Genomic DNA, 18,402 nt, shown 5'->3' with positions numbered 1-18,402 from the left:
GCACTCCCAGTTCTCTGCGGCACATGGTCTGGTTCGCTCATTTACTTTATGGGACCAGCCCCTGAGGCCTTTACATCTGTGGCCTTGGAGCAGAGGCCCTGAATGCACTCATCCTTGCCCCTCTCTAGGTGTCTACAGGGAAAGGCAGAGCCTGGTAAGATGCAGGCAGGTCCCTGGGTCTCCGGGGAGACCAGATGACTCATGCTTCTCTGCCCTGGCTAAGATGCCAGAGGGAGCTCCCACTGTGCTAGAAGCCACTGCGGCCCATTCCCATCCTTACACTGCCACCATGCAGGTCTGTCACAGTCTCCAGAGACTGTGGCTTATCACTCAGGACAGCATGGTCATTCACATGGCCTCTCTACTCTGAAGCAGAGAGAGACCCCTAGGGTGTCCTAGGGACGACATCTGGGCCAGAGCCAAATAACAAAGGAGCCCCCATCCTGGCCAGCAGCAGAGGGGGTGAGAGAAGGCCTAGAGGAAGGGGAGTAGAAACTGACCTCGGGACACTCAAGGGGTTGGGAAGAAGAGACCAAGGGCAAGAAGTGCTAGGAAGCCCAGTGCTGCCTCTTCCCTGTGTGCCTGGGCTGGACCCTGACTTGTACTTTCCAGAACCAAGGGCAGAACCAGGAGGGCAGGGCATCTCCAGGTATCGAGGTTCCACCTGACACTCACACAGGCCAGGGCAGGTTTCAAAGTGGTATTACTTTTCTGGTCTCCTTTGTTTCTAGGATAGCTCTGGAGATTGGTGGAAATGATCCCATTTTATAGATGAGGAGGCTGGAGCAGACTAGGGATGAGACTAGCCACCAAGTAGCAGCCGGGCTCTTGGGGTGCTGCTCCCAGCCATGGAGAGGGGTCTGCTGTGAGGGGCAGAGCTTGGGTTTAGTATCAGGGCTTGTTTCCCTCATCAGCAAGATTGGATGTTAATCACCCCCATGCAGGGTTACCATGCAAGACTGTGTATGTCACACTGAGCACAGAACTTGTCACCCAGTAAACACCATCTTTCCTTCCCCAGTCCTGTAAAGCCACACAGAAATAAACACCATCCGGGGCAGCGCCTGTGGCTCAAGAAGTAGGGCGACCGCCCCATGTGCAGGGGGTGGTGGGTTCAAACTGCAACCCCACCAAATACTGCAAAAAGAGAGAGAGAGAAATAAACCCCATCTGTGCAGGCATTGGGTCCATGTTGGGACCCCACCAGGTCAGGAGTCTGAAGGGGCACCCGGGAGGTTGCACTTTATCTCTGTTAGGACCAGTAGTGATGGATGCTATTTGCTGGCTGCATCCCATGCCATCCACTCTCTGAGCCTCGACTTCTGTGGCTGAATGAGGACAACCTAGAGAGTCCCTGGAGCAGCCCCCTAGGCTGTCTGAAGTCCCCTCCCACCTTTCCCCAGAGTGAGTATTCCTCTCTCCGCGCCACCCAAGAAGCCTGGTGGCAGACAGATGGCCCGCTGGCGCCACCTTGTGGCAAGTCACAGCTAGACAAAGCCAACGCACCCAACAGCTATGAAAGTTTTTAGGAAATCTGGGTCATCACCGTAAATGAAAATCACAGGAGAAAACCCTGGGTGAGCAAGCTGTATCTTCTCACCCTTCCAGACATAGGAGGGAGCCCTCCAGGTTCCAGAAGCCAGTGGGCACAGATAGGAGGCATTGCCTCCAAGAAAAAAAAGCATCTGAGCAAAAAAAAAAAGAAAACAAACAAACAAAACACCTTGAGTTTGGGGTGGTGCCTGTGGCTCAAAAGGGTAGGGCGCCAGCCCCATATGCCGGAGGTGGTGGGTTCAAACCCAGTGCTGGCCAAAAAATGCAACCCCCCCCCCAAAAAAAACCAAAACCAAAAAAAACCCCTTGAGTTTGGGGTCAGGCAGGTCTGAATCTGAATCCCTGCCTGAATCTCTTGAGTGCTTAACCTTATCTTGAGTCCCTCATCTGTGCAGTAGAGCTATTTATGACCCATCTTCTAGACCTCTATCTGCATGACAGGCAGCCAAGGGAGTAGGCACGGGGAGAGGCTGGGCTGTGGTGCTCAGCCCTGGGACCTCAGCTGTGGCTGCCTGTTATAATCCCCCGGTGCTTAAGGCCATGCCTCTCAAACCCGGACCAGCAGCATATGAATTTCTGGGGAACATGTTAGAAATGCACCTTCTTTAGCTCTACCCCAGACCCGTTGAATCAGAAACTCCAAGCGATGCTGATATTCACTCTAGTGAGAGTCTGGGAGACTGGGATTGCTTAGGAAGCACCTCGGGGATTCAAGTGTCCTGGGATCAGAATTGCCCATGGAGGTTAAGAAATGAACAGTTGCCTGGGCCTCACACTAGCGACCCAGGCACAGAGTCACACCATGATCTTCCTCAGTGAGCTGAGCCCCAGGAGCAGAGTGCAGGGCCCTCCCTGGAGCCTTGCATATCTACAGGTAGTACAGGGAATAACAGTACTGATAACTCATCAGGGTGTAGTGGCCTTGCATGTGACTTCTCACAGCTTCCTTATGAGTTGTCACAATTCCCCATTTCACAGATGAGGAAACTGAGGGGTTAAATAACTTGCCCTTGGTTACACAGCTATTAAATGGATAAGCCAGGATTCTGAGATAGTTCTGACTTCAGAGTTTACTGCCCTGGCTTCCTAATTTTACAAATAAGAGGAGGGGTAACTTGCTTAAAGTCACCAGGGTTAACATCTATCACATTTTCTGTACTTTTGCTTGAAGCTCACAAGTGCTGCATTACTATTGTCAGGAGCAGATGAATGGATCCCTAAGCAGGGTGCCATCCCAGGAAATCCAGGCATAAATGTGACAGGAACAGGGAGGGGAGCCTAACTGGGCCCACAGACTGAGGATGTTAAGGACAATAATACTTGCCCGGTTCCCTGGCATAAGTCTTCATTCCCTCTCAATATCACGCAGACTGGGTTCTGCCCACTGTTACCCAGTCTCAGAGAGAAGAAGGGAAAAGATAAAAAGAGAATCCAGTGACAGAGTAGAGAAAATATAGAGCTATTTTACTACTAAAGAGATACATTTTCCAGAACAAAGGAGTTGCTGTGATGACGAGATGTAACTCCTAGACCCTGGGACACAGGCTGGGTCCAGCTTCAGTATGATGTGGCTGAGTGGGCAGCCTCAGCGGCTTCGAATTCGCTGGGAGATTCGGTAGAGCTCCATTGTAGCCTTCGCATCTTCCACAGAGCTGTGTCCAAGCCGGCTGTTCTGCGGGCACAGGTACAAGATGGGGACTTGGAGGGCGGCTAGATCCAGAGCCCCAGTAACCAGGCTTTACCTGCTCACACCCTGATTTCCAGGGCCCCAGAATGGGTCCACAAGTGAGTTTGTCACCTGCTTCACTGCCTCAGCCCTGGGGACAGAGGCACTAAGACTAGACACAAAATCCAGCATCCTTAGAACCAGGCTGTGCCTGCAAGGTGCCTGTGATCTGGTGGGCTGAGTGGAGGCTGCAGACCTGCTGTCAGACACACAAAGGGGCTCAAGTGGCTCCAGCAAGGAGCTCCAGGACATCAAGGAGAGAGTGAGCAACTGCAGCCAGGGGTGTGGGAAGAGGCTGCTCAGAGAAGGCAGAGATGTCAGTAAATGGAGTCCAAGTGACACAAGCCATTTGGGAAACAAGAAGCTCGGAGAGGGGGAGCATCAGGGATGGTGTTGGGAGGGCACATGGGGCTGGTCCCATCAGCGAAGGCCTTGAATGCCATGGTGGGGAGTCTAGACTTTATGGGGCTTGTTATGGGAGTCGAGGGGCCACTCAGTCCATTCAAGAAAGGAGCGACTACCATTTGCCACCTCTTTCACAGTATCTCATTAAATTTCTGAGCTGGATACCATTATTCCCCCATTTTACCAATGGTGAAACTGAGGCCTACACATAAGCCAGCAAGTTGTGGAGCTGAGATTTGTATCCCATGGAGTCTGCCATGCCAGGCAAATTCCCACTGGAGTTACCTTCACCTGCCCTGCCTAGCCCAGTATCCTGGCTGGTCCCCAGCCTGGGAGTCAGCAGGCTGTTAGGCCTGGCTGGGCTTTCATGGTGCTCAGCCTAGAGGGGACTTCCTTCCCTCATAAGGGCTAGTTTTTCTGACAGTCCTGACTAACAGGCGGGTAGCATGGTGGCACTATCTGTGCTCTGGGCACTGTGCTAAGTGCCTTGTGTTTCTGGCATATCTGCCCTGTGTCACCACCCTTGATTGACAGATGAAGGAACTAAGGCACAGAGAGATCACTCTGCTCTATGGAGAAAAAAGCCAGGACAGAAGCAAGAGATGACGCAAGTGTCCTTCCCTGCTCACCAGCATGGGAACATGGAAGGCACTGGATTTGGAATCAGACAAACCCAGGTTCAGATTCTAGCTCCCCTGCTATGAGCTCCGTGAACCTGGGCAAACCACTTTTCCTCTCTGGGCCTCTGTTTCTTCTGTAGTAAAATGGGCCTGATCACATCTGCCATAGGGGATGGAATGAGAGGAAGTCAAATGCCCAGCAACCTTGTAGGGACCTGATAAACAGAGGACCCTTCCTTTCCTGTGTGGCCTGGTCTCCCGTATCAGCAGCCTGAGATGGGAACCCACAGGACTGCCATTCATTCCCTCTGTGACAATCTTCCACGTTAGCTCCTTATGTCCTTTGGGGTCAGTTGTGACCACAGTGATCAGCTGCACCACCATCTACATTGGAGGATGGTACTTCGGTGATGGTTTCTGGGAGCATCAGTGCAAGCAGGAGCTGGTCAGGTGGGTGCTGAGCCCTGGAATAACCAGGCTTAGCACGCCCAGGGACAGAGTCTGAGGAGGAGGCCCTGTATCAGACTGATAACCACAGAGTGACAAGGGCTCCAGGGAAAGCTCAGCCTGGTCTTGAGGGACATGCAGCTAATAGAAAGGCCCAGAATCAGGCCTGTTCCTGCTTCAGACATGGAGCAGACTTCGTGCTCCTGAGCCTCTCCCCCAGCCAAGCGATCCTCACCCTGTCCTCCCTCTCAGACTGCTCAGATCTGGCCTTCTACCTTGCCAGCCCTATCCTTCCTCCCTACTCCCAGGGCAAAGGCAACTGTCTGTCCCTCTGTCAGACATTTGCGATCACGTGCACTAACGATCGGATCATGGGCCATCTCCCATCCAGCCAAGAGTCCCTCAAGGACAAGGACAAGTCTTGCTTACTCCCATATCCCCAGCATCTGGCCAGCCTGGCACAGAGCAGGTGCTTAATAAAGAGCAGTTGAGGCGGCGCCTGTGGCTCAGTGAGTAGGGCGCCGGCCCCATATACCAAGGGTGGCGGGTTCAAACCCAGCCCCGGCCAAACTAAAACAACAACTAAAAATAGCCTGGTGTTGTGGCAGGCACCTGTAGTCCCAGCTATTCGGGAGGCTGAGGCAAGAGAATCAGCTAAGCCCAAGAGTTGGAGGTTGCTGTGATCTGTGACGCCACAGCACTCAGCACTCTACCGAGGGCAATAGAGTGAGACTCAGTCTCTATAAAAACAAACAAACAAAAAGAATGTGCACCCAGGAGCAGCATTCCCTGGAAGATGGAGCACAAACCCCCCAGTTCCCTGACCCCTGCCGTGGGACACGTTTGAAATATGTGTTTTAGTGCTGTACTTTCAGGGGTGTCCAACCTTTTTTTTTCCCCCTGCTGCACATTGGAAAAATAAGAGTTGTCTTAGGCCACACATTAAATACACAAACACTAAAAAAAGCTGATTAGGAAAAAAAAAAATAAGGGCCATGCATACTTGCAGGACACTGGCCACCATAGATAAGTAAAAACTGTCCTCACAAAGTCAGCATGTGGCCCACCCCTGGCACCATTTCCCAGAGTGCTGTGGCAGGATAAAGCTTCGGTATCTACAAGGCGGCTGCCATAAACTGCTTGCAATCCCAGGAGAACCCAAACACACACACTCGCCCTCTCTCAAAAGCAAGATGGCCTCTCAGGAGTAGAGGAAACAGTCTCTGGGCCAAATATTTGGAGCCATTGGGGGGCTTTAGAGTCCCACGGCAGGACCTAGGAGCCCTGGCTGAGGTGGGTTGTGCCACAGAGTGCTCCCACTGGGGAAGGACACAGGGAGGGGCCTTACCTGGATGTTCCTGTGCAGGAGGCGCTGGCTCAGCACTCTCAGGGAGACGCGCCTACAGTAGTCCAGTTTGGCCTCGTGCCACAGCAGCCTGTCGGTGGACGTGTCATAGATGGCATAGCCACTCATGTCCTCTTTCAGAGCCTTGAAGTCATGCTTCAGGTCATGGCCCACCACCAGCTTGCCTTTCAGGAGCTGCAGGATCTGGCCAGGAAGACATGTGCCATTCCCATATCACCCAGGGTCCTCTTGGTGGGTCTGGGGCAACTTGGTGTAGTCAAGGGGCTGGCAGGAAGCAACCCCTTCTTGACTTGCTGTGTGACCTCAGGCAAATTATCATCCCTCTCTGGGCTTCAATTTTATCATCTATGAAAAGAGGAAATTGGACTTGGTCCCTCCTCACAATAGTTTCAGTTTGTGCCAGTGGCCCACCCCAACTTCTTCGGTGGCATAGTAGCAATGGCTAGTACCTACTGAGTACTTCCACACACTAAGCATGCATCAAAATATGTCATATATGGCCGGGTGTGGTGGCTTATACCTATAATCCCAGCACTTTGGGAGGCGGTGGCAGATGGATTTCTTGAGCTCCGGAGTTTGAGACTAGTTGAGCAAGAACAAAATCCTGTCTCTACTAAAAATAGAAAAATTCGCTGGGTACTATAGCAGGCACCTGTAGTTTCAGCCACTTGCGGGAGGCCGAGGCAAGGTGATCTCTTGAGCACTAAGGTTGCTGTGAACTATGATGATGCCGCAGCACTCTACCCAAGGCAACAGAGTAAGACTCTGTCTCAAAAAGAAAAAAAAGTCACATATATTGTGTCGTTTAATCTTCTCAACAATCCTAATGTGACAGGCAGAATAATGACCTCCCAAAGATGTCTACGCCCTAAAGCCCGGGACCTGTGGATATATTACATGGCAATGGGGCATTAAAGTTGCAGGTAGAATCTAGATTGCTAATCAGATGACCTTAAAATGTGAAGATTTTCTGGATTATCTGGGTGAATCCAATATCATCACAGGTCCTAAACATCTGTGGATGCCATGTGAAGAGAGCTGGACATGTGTAGCTGTCTTTGAAGACAGCAGAGGGGTCAAGAGTCGAGGCATTCAGGCTGCTGTCTCTGGAAGCTGGAGAGGGTAAGAAGGTGGACTCCTCAGAATCTCCACAAGAAATCCAGCCCTACAAACATACTTATTTTAGCCCAGTAAGACCTATGTTGGGCATTTAAACTACAGAAGTGTAAGATAATACATTTGTGTTGTTTTATTTATTTATTTATTTTGAGACAGAGTCTTACTATGTTGCCCTCGGTAGAGTGCTGTGGCATCACAGCTCACAGCAACTTTAAACTCTTGTGCTTAAGTGATTCTCTTGCCTTCCAAGTAGCTAGGACTACAGATGCCTGCCACAATGCCCAGCTATTTTTCTATTGCAGTTGTCATTGTTGCTTAGCTGGCCCCTGCTGAGTTTGAACCCTCCAGCCTTTGTGTATGTGGCTGACACCATAACTACTGTGCTATGGGCGCTGAGCCATATTTGTGTTGTTTAAAACACTGAATTTATGGCTTTGTTACAGCAGCCATAAAAAACCAGTACATGGCCAGGTGCGGTGGCTCATGCCCATAATCCTAGCACTCTGGAGGCCAAGGCAAGAAGATTGCTTGAGAATTAGGATTTCAAGACCGGCCTGAGCAAGAAAGAGCAAGACCCCATTTCCACAAAAGATAGAAAAATTAGCTGGGCATGGTGGCATGTACTTGGGAGGCTGAGGCAGGAATTTGAGGTTACTCAGCTGTGATGGTTGATGATGCCACTGCACTCTAGCCAGCCTGAAACCCTGTCTGAGAAAAACAACAAAACAAAAAACTAATACAGCTAGGAGGTAGGGCTATATTTAACTGAATTTTACAAATGAAAAGTCTGAAGCCCAGAGGAGTGATATGCCCAAGATTGCTCTGTTATCTTTCAACACGTTTGCAAATTCCTTGACACTCTTCTCAAAAGAAATGGAATCTAATTTCCCTTCCCTTCCCACGTGGGCTGGCCCTTGTGACTTCTGACTTCTCTCTAGGATCAGAATCATCCCAGGAGCCTTAAGCTGACATATAAAGAAATCCAGCTACTGCGAAGCCACCATGCTGAAGAGACCAGGAGCAGCCAGGAACCCCAGCACCAGCTCTGTCCAGGAGGGCCCTTCTAATCAGTCCAGATCCCAGCCTTAAATGTGCCTCCACTGATAAGCTGTCCCCACCTGCCAAGCGCCAGCCCAAATTATAGGTGTGTGAGTGAAATCTTGGCATTGTTTGGACCTTAATGGGGTGACTTGCTAGGCACCTTTAGATAACTGGGGAAGTCACACAGCCAGCAGCTGGCTCCAGGGTCTGCTTGTCACCACCACACTGATCCAGCAGAGCAAATGCTCCAGGCCTCCACCACCCAGTGGCTGAGCTACAAGGGACAAGCTGGAGAGTGCCCCCAACCTGGCATCCCCTCTTACTTCCTCTCATGCATGCATGGCCACGCAGGCCAGGCAGCTGCATTGGAGAGTATGGGAAGGGGACCTGAAAATAGAATCCGGGTGAGCTGATCAGGTCCGGGCTGAGGAGGCAGCCCACTTTGGAAGCTCTCTGACAGTTTTCCTCTCTTTCTCCTTATGTAGCCTATGCCCTTCATCTATGACCTGGGAAAGATCTCTCTGGATGGCTGACACCTTCTCCACAGCCTGCTTCTCCTAGATGGCTAGTGGCCTCCTGGGATACCACGTGGTCCTATTTACACATTCTCACCAGTGACCACAGGAAACCGAGGCTCAGAGAGGTGAGGTGACTAACCCAGGGTCACAATGTTGGAGGCAGTGTCTGGCCATCTACTCAATGGGTAGTTTCACCGACCCACTCTGCCACCCACCTGGTTTTGTTGGAGGCCTTCTCTGGACAGAGCCTGTGCTCAACACGGGGGATGGGGAGCACCCGCCAGAAGGAAGATGGAGTGTCGCCTGGAACTACACCTGCCCTTGTCAAACCTGAAAGTGCTTAGGAGCCACGCTGGGCATGGTGATAAAACATAGATTCAGATTCAGGAGGGCTGGGATGGGGCCTAGGATTCTGCATTTCTAACAGGTGCTATAATGCTGCTGGCCTTGAAGGTCACTCGTGAGGCTTTAAAAGATGACACCACAGGCACATGCCCTCAGAGCGGCGGCCCAGGGGAAGCCCTACACTGGGGAAACACGCTGCCCTGCCCTGCAGCTCAGCACACCGCTGGCTGTGGAAGGAGGGGCTGTGCTCAATAGCTGTGGGTCACATGCCTGTTCTTGCTCACATCCTCTCCGCTTCTCAACAACGTGGCCTGTTTGCCTGACTGGGAGCCTGGCTCAGGCCCAGTTCACACAAAGCCCTGAAAGAACTCATTCACCGTCCCAGAGGCAGCCACAGCCAGTCCCCCCCCCCCCACCGGGAGAGGGACAAGTCATCGTGACGTGGATTCCTGGGAAATTCCTCACTTCCTGAGCCGGACAGTCCCTGGTGACTGGGCAAGGGGGGAATACCTTAGGCACTTAGGACTCATGATGAGACAAAATAAGAAAAATAAAACGAGATGGGGGAGACAGCAGAGAGAGGAAGAGGCGGAGAGGAGGGAGGAGAGCAGTCTACTTAGCAGACGGACCCCAACAACTCTTTTGGACAAAGGTGCTGGGAATTGCTGGGACTTGCTATGTGTCCTCAGGGATGTCAAACGCTGTCTCTGGGCCTCAGCTATCCTATTTGCAAGCTGAGGGTCTGGATGGGTGAGGCTTGAGGTGCACGTTAGCAGACTTTCAAGGCAGGGCTGGTAGGGGGAATAAATGCGGGACTACTGGAGCCCAGGAGGCTGTGGAGAGGCAGCAGCAGACTGGGCCACAGGGTTGTGTGACCTGCTGGCCACTGGACCTGCCCTGAGTCAGTGTCATGAGGTGGGTGTGTGAGACTTTGCCACTGTTAAACACAGGGGCGGAGACTCAGATTACTGGAAAGACCTGAGGCAGGTCGGGGGATGGGCCACATGACCTCCTGTCAGCCCCATCCGGGCCACTTTCCTGACCTCCTCAACAAGCTCTTCCTTAGCTCCATCTTAGTGAAGAGGGAAGGAGGATGAAGGAGCAGAGGAGCTCGTCCAGGTTGTACAGCTAGTGAGCTGAAAGCCAGGATGCAGCGTCTGGCTCCACCTCATCTTGTCCTTGTTATTATTACCACCTGCCGAGAACAGAGGGGACAGAGAGCACTGCCCCGCCCATCTGATACTAGTGAAGAGTGCTGGGACCGGGAATACAGCCCAACAAGGCAGGATTGTTACACTATCTCACCAACCGTGACGGGGCGCAGAGCGGTGTATACCCAGGTTCCAAGCAGGGCAGTGACAGGCCAGGTGTGCCTCTGCCTGCGCACTCCTTCCACTGTGCTTCCACTCTGGTTCCAAGAATTGCTCAGGTGTGCCTGATCCACAGATTTGGGAGGGCCAGGCCCTATTCCAGACGTACGAACTAAAATTACCAGGGGAGGGTAAGCCAGTGTTCCAGGGGATTCTTCCCGTCTGACGAGTCTGGAAATCTCCACACTCATGCCCACTGGGCAGCTCAGAGCCCACTGCTCTCACTATCTACCCATTTAGCCTTCATTAGTTCACGTATCCACTCTTTCATTCTTGGCTGCCAGGAGCAGTGGCTGTAAGGGGCCCCCACACCCTTACTGTCATCTTCCAAAGTGGCCCCAGCCTCCCCCTTTTTTCTTGTCCCTTGCTGAACCCTCTGGGTGCTCCTGCCTCCAGTTGTGCCTGGTTTCCACAAGGCCAAATCTGAAGGATGGAGCCGCCCTCCTCCATCTGGCTGAGTCCCAGACAGGCCTGCAAGGTGGCAGGGCCCCAACAAGACAGTCCAACCCAGCTGCTGTGCTGGTCACAGCTGAAATCACTCCCTGCTCATCTCATCTGTGTCTCCCTCCTGAACCAGGACGCTGCATGGAGTAGATCACATACACCAAGGCTGGTGGGTTTGAATCCATCCCAGGCCTGCTAAACAGTGACAACTGCAACAAAAAAATGACTGGGTGTGTGGAGGGTGCCTGTGGTCTCAGCTACTTGGGAGGCTGAAGCAAGAGAATTGCTTTAGTGCAAGAGTTTGAGGTTGCTGTGAACTGTGATGCCAAGGCACTCTACCCAGGTGATAGCTTGAGACTCTGTCTCAAAAAAGAAAAGGCTTCTATTGTTCAGTGAGTAGGGTGCCGGCCCCATATACCAAGGGTGGCAGGTTTGATCCCAGCCCCAGCCAAACTGCAACAGAAAAATAACCAGGCATTATGGTGGGCATCTGTGGTCCCAGCTACTCGGGAGGCTGAGGCAAGAGAATTGCTTAAGCCCAAGAGCTGGAGGTTGCTGTGAGCTGTGATGTCACAACACTCTACTGAGGGCAACAAAGTGAGACTCTGTCTCTAAAAAAAAAAAGAAAAACATTAACCCACCACCAGGTGGGAGCCCTAAATCTGAGCACCAACTTGCATCACAGCTTCCTGTGTGCCCTTGGGCAAATCCCTGCCTCTCAGTGGACCCTGCTCCCAACACAGGGGTTGACGATCTGATTTGTGGGACTCTACGTCAGGGTTTCTCAACTTTAGCACTATTGACATTTGGAATCAGGCACTTTATTTCCTGTGCATGGCGGGGGGTGGGGTAGGGGGGTGGGGGCAGCTGTCCAGTCATTGTGGGATGTGTTTAGCAGCATTCCTGCCCCCTACCCACTAGATGCTGGTAGCACCACACTCCCCACCACTGTGACAACCACAAATGTTTCCTGATGTTGCTAAATGTCCCAGGAGGGGCAGAATCCCACCTGTTGAGAACTGCTGCTCTAGATAATCGTCACACATGGAAGTGTTAGGCAATTACTTTATGTCATAAAGGTAATGTCATCACATCATAAGAAATAAGAGAGAAAGGGGCTGGGGACCCCCTGCAGCCTCAGTGTCCTTCAGCACCAGGACTCCCAGGGGACTCAGGAGGCTCAGGGACTCCCCACAGCCTTCCCAGCTGCCTTGGGCTGGTTACTGCTCATTGCTGGCTGTGCCCATGCACCGCTCCCCAGGGGGGGACAGGAAGGTGAGGGGCTTTTGAAAAGACAGCATGAAACCATGCCTGGCAAGCCCTAGACTCAACCTGAGAGGTGTCACCTGGCCCTGTGGGCACTCATAAACTGCTGTTAGCTTTCTACCCTTAGGGACCCCCCAAAACATTATTTTGGGACCATGAGCCTGATCTCTCTTGGGATTAAAATATTGTGGATGATGAAGTGGGATGGAGCCACTTCAGGGGCCTCTGACATCTCTTCTCACGTGCCATGCCACTGTCCCTGACATTTAATGGACACTTGGCATTTACAGAGCACTCACACACTGAGCATCCTGCATGAGTCTCTGCTTCCCCCTTCCCCCTGGAGAGTTTACTCAGCCTCATACCTCAGTTTCCCCACCTGGAAAATGGAAGTGATGGTACTAGTTTACTACCTCTCAGGATCGTGGTGGGCAATAAAGGACACAGCTGTGAGTATTCCTGTGCTATTTTATCACAGGAATAAGGTTTGGGTGAAGCACAGAGTGGACAGTGGCTGAGCTGTGGCAGAAAGCAGGAAAGGCAGGTAGACAGGGCTTTGGAGAGCCTTGCTGCTGGGCTAGGCATCCTTAGGCAGTGGGGACACATGGGAGGTGTTTAAATGGGGGTGAGGGGTGGCTATGATCTGAGCCAGGCTCCAGGAAGTGTCTCTGGCAGCAGGGTGGGAAAGATTGGCAGCAAGCATACCAGGTGCAGTGGGGCAGAAAATGAAGGCCAGCATCTAAGATTACAGGGTGCAAGGGAAGTCTGAGAAGGGGTGTGAATGTATACTGTGTCTCTGCCCTTCTCTTCCTGGGCAGGCACAATTAGTGAATGTCAGCTGTGAACTAGGAACTGCACTTAGGGCTGCAGCCTGTGTCATTTCATCCAGTCGGAGGTGTTACTACTCTCCTTTTACGATGAGGAAACTGAGCCTTGGGAAGTTCCCAGAACTTGCTGAAAGTCAAGTTCACAAACCATCACAAACCAAGTGATGTAAGTGATGGAGTAGGAACCACAAAACCCAGATGTGGTTCCGGAGACTGGCCTGGTCTGTAGATGCCAGCCTCATTCCTTCATTGGCCATCGTGTGCCCACACTGGGCAGGGCCTCAGGCCATGCACTTGAAGCTTGGGCTTGGCAGATCCTTTGAGAAACAAAACCAAGTCTGAAGACCTAGATGTTCTGGCCCTCAGGCCTCAAAGGCATGCAGAGAATTGCAGCTTTCCAGGCCTCAGGGCCCAGAGAGGCACATCTCTGCTGCCTCCCCTCCCCTTGCTCTGGGATCTTCCACCCCTTCCTGTCTTTCTGGTGGAGAGGGAATCAGGAACAAGGAGGAAAGATAGGAACGTACTGTCTGCTTTGACAAGATTCAAGGCAGAATCTTGGGGTGAAGAGCTTCTCACATTGTTCGTGGGCCTCCTATCAGTACCTGAACGTACCCCCACATCTTACCTCTTCTTTATGCTGCTCCCCTTTTATTAGAGACTCTCCTTTAGTCTTCTCCTTCCTAACATTTTCTTCTCTCCAATTTTCTGCTGGTGACAGACAACTCAGGCCCTCATAACTACTTCCTACGGCAGTGGTTCTCTACCTGTGGGTCTCGACCCCTTTGCTGGTCAAACGGCCTGGTCACAGGGGTCGCCTAAGACCATCTTGCATATCAGATATTTACATTATGATTCATAACAGTAGCAAAATTACAGTTATGAAGTAGCAACAAAAATAATTTTATGGTTGGGGGTCTGTATGAGGAACTGTTTTTTCTTTTAATTTTTTTTCAGGCTTTTTTTTTTTTTTTTTTGGCCTGCGCTGGGTTTGAACCCACCACCTCCGGCATATGGGGCTGGCACCCTACTCCTTTGAGCCACAGGTGCCGCCCCTGTATGAGGAATTGTATTAAAGGGTGGCGGCATCGGGAAGGTTGAGACCCACTAGGGCCTCTGCCTCTTCTCCCTATTGTCATCTCTTTTCTCTCTCCTATCTCTCCTCCACAGTACTCCCTTTCCTTCCTTCCTTCTCCTTCTCTCTTTCTTTCTTAAGACAGAGCCTCACTTTGTCACCCTTGGTATAGTGCCATGGCATCATAGCTCACAGCAACCTCAAACTCCTGGCTCAAGTGATCCTCTTGCCTCAGCCTCCATAATAGCTAGGATTACAAACATCCACCTTAATACCCAGCCCTTCCAACTTTCTCGAAACAGGTTTTTATCTTATCATACTCTTGCTCAAGAATTTTCAGTGGCTCACTATGTCCTATTAATTGCCTATACAGACTCTCTCCCACTGTTTCAAATACACCAGCCTCATGGAGTCTTTCCAGAACCACTGCAATGTACTGTACCCTTCCCTAGGGCTCCCCCAGTATATATATATTTTTAATACATGTTGAGCATTCCAAATCTGAAAACCCAAAATCAGAAATCCTCAAAAATCTGAAACGTTTTGAGTGCCAACATGATACTACTCAAAGGAAATGCTCATTGGAACATTTCCAGTTCTGGGTTTTTAGATTTGGGATATCTCAACCAGTAAGTATTCCCAAATCTGAAAAATTCTCAAATTCAAAACATTTCTGGTCCACTTTCAGATATGTGCTACTCAACCTGTACTGCTAGAACAGAAGCCCAACAGAAACCTGGGAGTGGGCCACTGGTATAATTTTAAATTACCCCATAGCCATATTTTAAAACTAAACAGGTAAAATTAATTTTTAATGTTTTATTTAACCTAATAGATCTGAAATATTATCATTTCAACATATAATTACAATTAAAAAAAATTTTTTTTTGAGACAGAGCCTCAAGTTATCACCCTGGATAGAGTGCTATGGCATCAGAGCTCACAGCAACCTCCAACTCCTGGGCTTAAGCAATTCTCTTGCCTCAGCCTCCCAAGTAGTTGGGACTACAGGCGCCCGCCACAACTCCTGGCTATTTTTTGGTTGTAGATGTCACTGGTGTTTGGCGGGCCTGAGCTAGATTCGAACCCGCCAGCTCTGGTGTATGTGGCTGGTGCCTTAGCTGCTTGAGCTAGAGGCGCCGAGCTTAAAAATTATTGAGGTATTTAATGGTTCTTTGTAAAATACTAGGCTTCCAAATCCAGTGTGGATTTTACACTGAGCAGCACAGCTCAGTTCAGGGCAGCCACACTTCAGGTGCTCACTAGCAACACACGGCTGGAGGTGACCCTGCTGAACAGCACGGCAGTAGAGGGTGTCAGCCTGGGCTCTACTCCTGACCAGCCTTTCCACATGTCTGCTACACAGACCTTAACTGTGCAGGTCACTTAGTGTTACAGGTTGAACTGTGCCCCTACCTCTGCCAAATCTATATGTTAAAATGCTAACACTGCCCCCCCCCCCAGGTACCCCAGAATGTGACTTATTTGGAAATAGGGTCATTGCAGATAGTTAAACTAGAAGGCATCACACCAGAGCAGGGTGGGATCCCAATCCTGTATGACTGGTATCTTTTACAAAGAGGAAATTTGGACAGAGAGACACACACAGGGAGAGCACAGTGGGAACTTGAAAGCAGAGATAAGGGTGATACAGCCACAGACCAAGGTACCCCAGAGGTTGCCAACCACCACCAGAGACTGGAGGCAGGGAGGGAACAGATTCTCCCTCACAGCCCTGAGGAGCCCAGCCCTGCCAGCACCTGTATCTCAGACTGCCAACCTTCACAACTCTGAGACAATAAATATCTGTGAAGTCCCCCAGTTTGTGGTGCTTTGGCAGCCCTAAGAAACTAATACTCTTAGTTCAAGCAAGCCTCAGTCTCCTCATCTGTAATATGGGGACAATAAGCTAAGTAATCATAATAACTGACATTTTCTGAATACTTACTTAGCGGCTCTCGCTAGGCACTTTCCCAGTTCTCCTAAAAACCCTAGGAAGTGGCTACCACTATTAACCCTGTTTTCTTTCATGGATGGGGAAACTGGGTACAGAGAGGTGGAGTAACTCGCCCAAGGTAACTATAGCTGCTGAGTAATGGAGCCAGGATTCAAACAAGCTCTTTTAACTCTGACTTAAGAGCTTGTGAGAACCCACCTGGCAGGGCTGTTTGGGAGAAGCGAAGGAGCTCAGAGGTGGCCGTGCTCAGGAGAGCGGCCTGTGCGGTAAACAGCGGCTGTTGTGATTTTATCTGCAGCACCTGGCGCCAGCGCATTGTGTGTGTGCAGTGGAGAGGAACCTGTGTTCTTGGATGTCCCCAAGCCCCACCAGCCTGGAAACGGAAAAGCTTGCTTGCCCTTCTGAGGTTTCCCAGATGTGACAAAACGTTTTAAGTTTTGCTTTCCATTTAGTGGGAAACAGAAAGTCAGACCCAGAGCAGACATCACAATAAGCTAAAGGGCAAGAGGGTGGGGAATCTTGAAGCCACAAACTGGAATTTTGATGTGAACAGCCAGCCTGCTGTGGGTCAGAAGGCCAGTGTGGGAGCAAGACCTACTCTCAGCCCAGGAGGCTCTGGCCTGTTCTCCAGAACTCCAGAAAGAGCAGGGTCAGAGCCTCATGCTAGGGGCCTCAGCCAGCATCTAGCCCTCATTTCCACACAGAGCTCAGCACACACAGCCTGGTGTAAAGGGAAAAACAGGGAATGTAGCTTCTGAGTCACACTGTGGGAACATGAGGTGGGACTCACTTTCCCCGTTATAAGACCAGCAAGTTGAGGCCAGGGGCAGGGGCTCATACCTGTAATTCTAGCTCTTTGGGAGGCTGAGGTGGCTGGATCACCTGAGCTCACAAGTTGGAGACCAGCCCGAGCCAGAGCAAGACCCTATCTCTAAAAATGGCTGGGCATTGTGGTGGGTGCCTGTCATCCCAGCTACTTGGGAGGCTGAGGCAAGAGAATTGCTTAAGCCCAAGAGTTTGAGGTTGCTGTGAGCTGTGACGCCACAGCACTCTACCGAGGGCGACAATAATGAAACTCTGTGTCAAAAACAAAACAACAACAACAACAATGACCAGCAAGTTGGATCTAATGCCCTGAAGATGACTACCAGATGAGAGTCTAAGGTCCTCAGATGATGGGAAGGTTCAGGGAGGTGATGAAGAAGACACCAAGAGGTTTCTCCCCAAAGTGGTGTGGGAAATCTTAGACGCTTGGGTCACAGGTCACAGATAGGCCCTGGGGGAAGGATCTGAAGAGGAGGGGGTGGGGGGGTGTTTCTGCAGCACCCCGTGGTCTGGCTGGCACATGGCCCTTTACTCACCTCTAGCCTGGCCACAGCAAATGATGTGGCCTCCACCATGTGCTGCGGGGTGACCCCGCTGACCCGGGTCCTGTAATCCGTGATCTCCCCCTCAGGCCGGATGAACTTGTCGTAGAGAACTTCGCCGTAGTAGTTCACCAGGCTGCAACGAGCCAGGCCGCTCTCTCGGTGGGGCCCAAGCCCCACCATCTCACAGTCCATGGCCACTGCATCACGATTGCCAGCCATTCTCCTGGGGACCCTCAGATGCTGAAGAAAAGGGCATGGGGGACCACACACTTGCACCAATCAAGCCTCCAGGTGTCCTCGGCCACTCCCAGCCAACCTGCTTTCTCCGCCCTGCCCTTTGTCTCCAATGCCACCTGGACACAGAGGAAGCTGGCCTCTTGCCACCCCACCCGGCTTCCCCTACCCAAGGGTCCTGGGGCCCCTGGTCCTGCCCAGCAGCCTAAGGACCAGAAGGCCCCCTCCCCTCATCTCCAGCTCTCACCTGCCTGCCTCTGCCCTCAGCTCCAGGCTGCCTCTCAGTTGCCCTGCTTAGCACTGGCTCTCAGCAGTGACTCATCTCTAGTTTTGAGCAGGCATCCCAACTCTGTTTCAGTTTCTGGTTTGTTATCAAGTGAAGTCAGGGTGGAGGCTGGCAGAGGGGCTGGGCTGTTGCTAGCAGGTGGGGAGCTTAGCTCAGGCCTGAGTCAGGGCTGACGGAGGCAACTCCACGTCAGGGTGTCTCTCTCTTGTCACTTTCCCTCCCCTTTTCAGATGACGCATCTGAAGTGGATAAAGTGGATTGCGTCATCTTTCTTTCCTTTCTCACCCTTGGCCCAGAGAATAAACATCCCCAAGAGTGGAGCCCAGGGAATGCCCCACAACTTTTGGGGCCTGCTGTCAGTCTGATACTCTGAGGTCTTTTATGGGGGCAGGGAAGCTGGCTCTGAGGCTATGAACTGGGGTGTGCAGAAGGTTG

General features: G+C 51.5%; 1 protein-coding gene across 1 annotated transcript; it reads right to left on the bottom strand.

Annotated features, from left to right (window-relative positions):
- Positions 1-3,005: 3,005 nt before the first annotated feature.
- Positions 3,006-18,139, bottom strand: ISG20 (interferon stimulated exonuclease gene 20). Its single transcript, XM_003788659.3, has 4 exons — positions 17,929-18,139; positions 17,439-17,687; positions 6,101-6,301; positions 3,006-3,226 (listed from the first exon to the last, which is right to left on the bottom strand). Exons 2-4 carry the CDS (start codon positions 17,664-17,666, stop codon positions 3,140-3,142), a joined length of 516 nt encoding a protein of 171 aa, XP_003788707.1. The 5' UTR covers positions 17,667-17,687; positions 17,929-18,139; the 3' UTR covers positions 3,006-3,139.
- Positions 18,140-18,402: the final 263 nt, after the last annotated feature.

The sequence above is a fragment of the Otolemur garnettii genome, unplaced genomic scaffold (assembly GCF_000181295.1).
Source record: "Otolemur garnettii isolate 467f Iridium unplaced genomic scaffold, OtoGar3 scaffold00029, whole genome shotgun sequence".
Taxonomy (NCBI): domain Eukaryota; kingdom Metazoa; phylum Chordata; class Mammalia; order Primates; family Galagidae; genus Otolemur; species Otolemur garnettii.
Note: the sequence above shows the minus strand (reverse complement) of the source record. Positions and strands in the feature narration are given on the sequence as shown.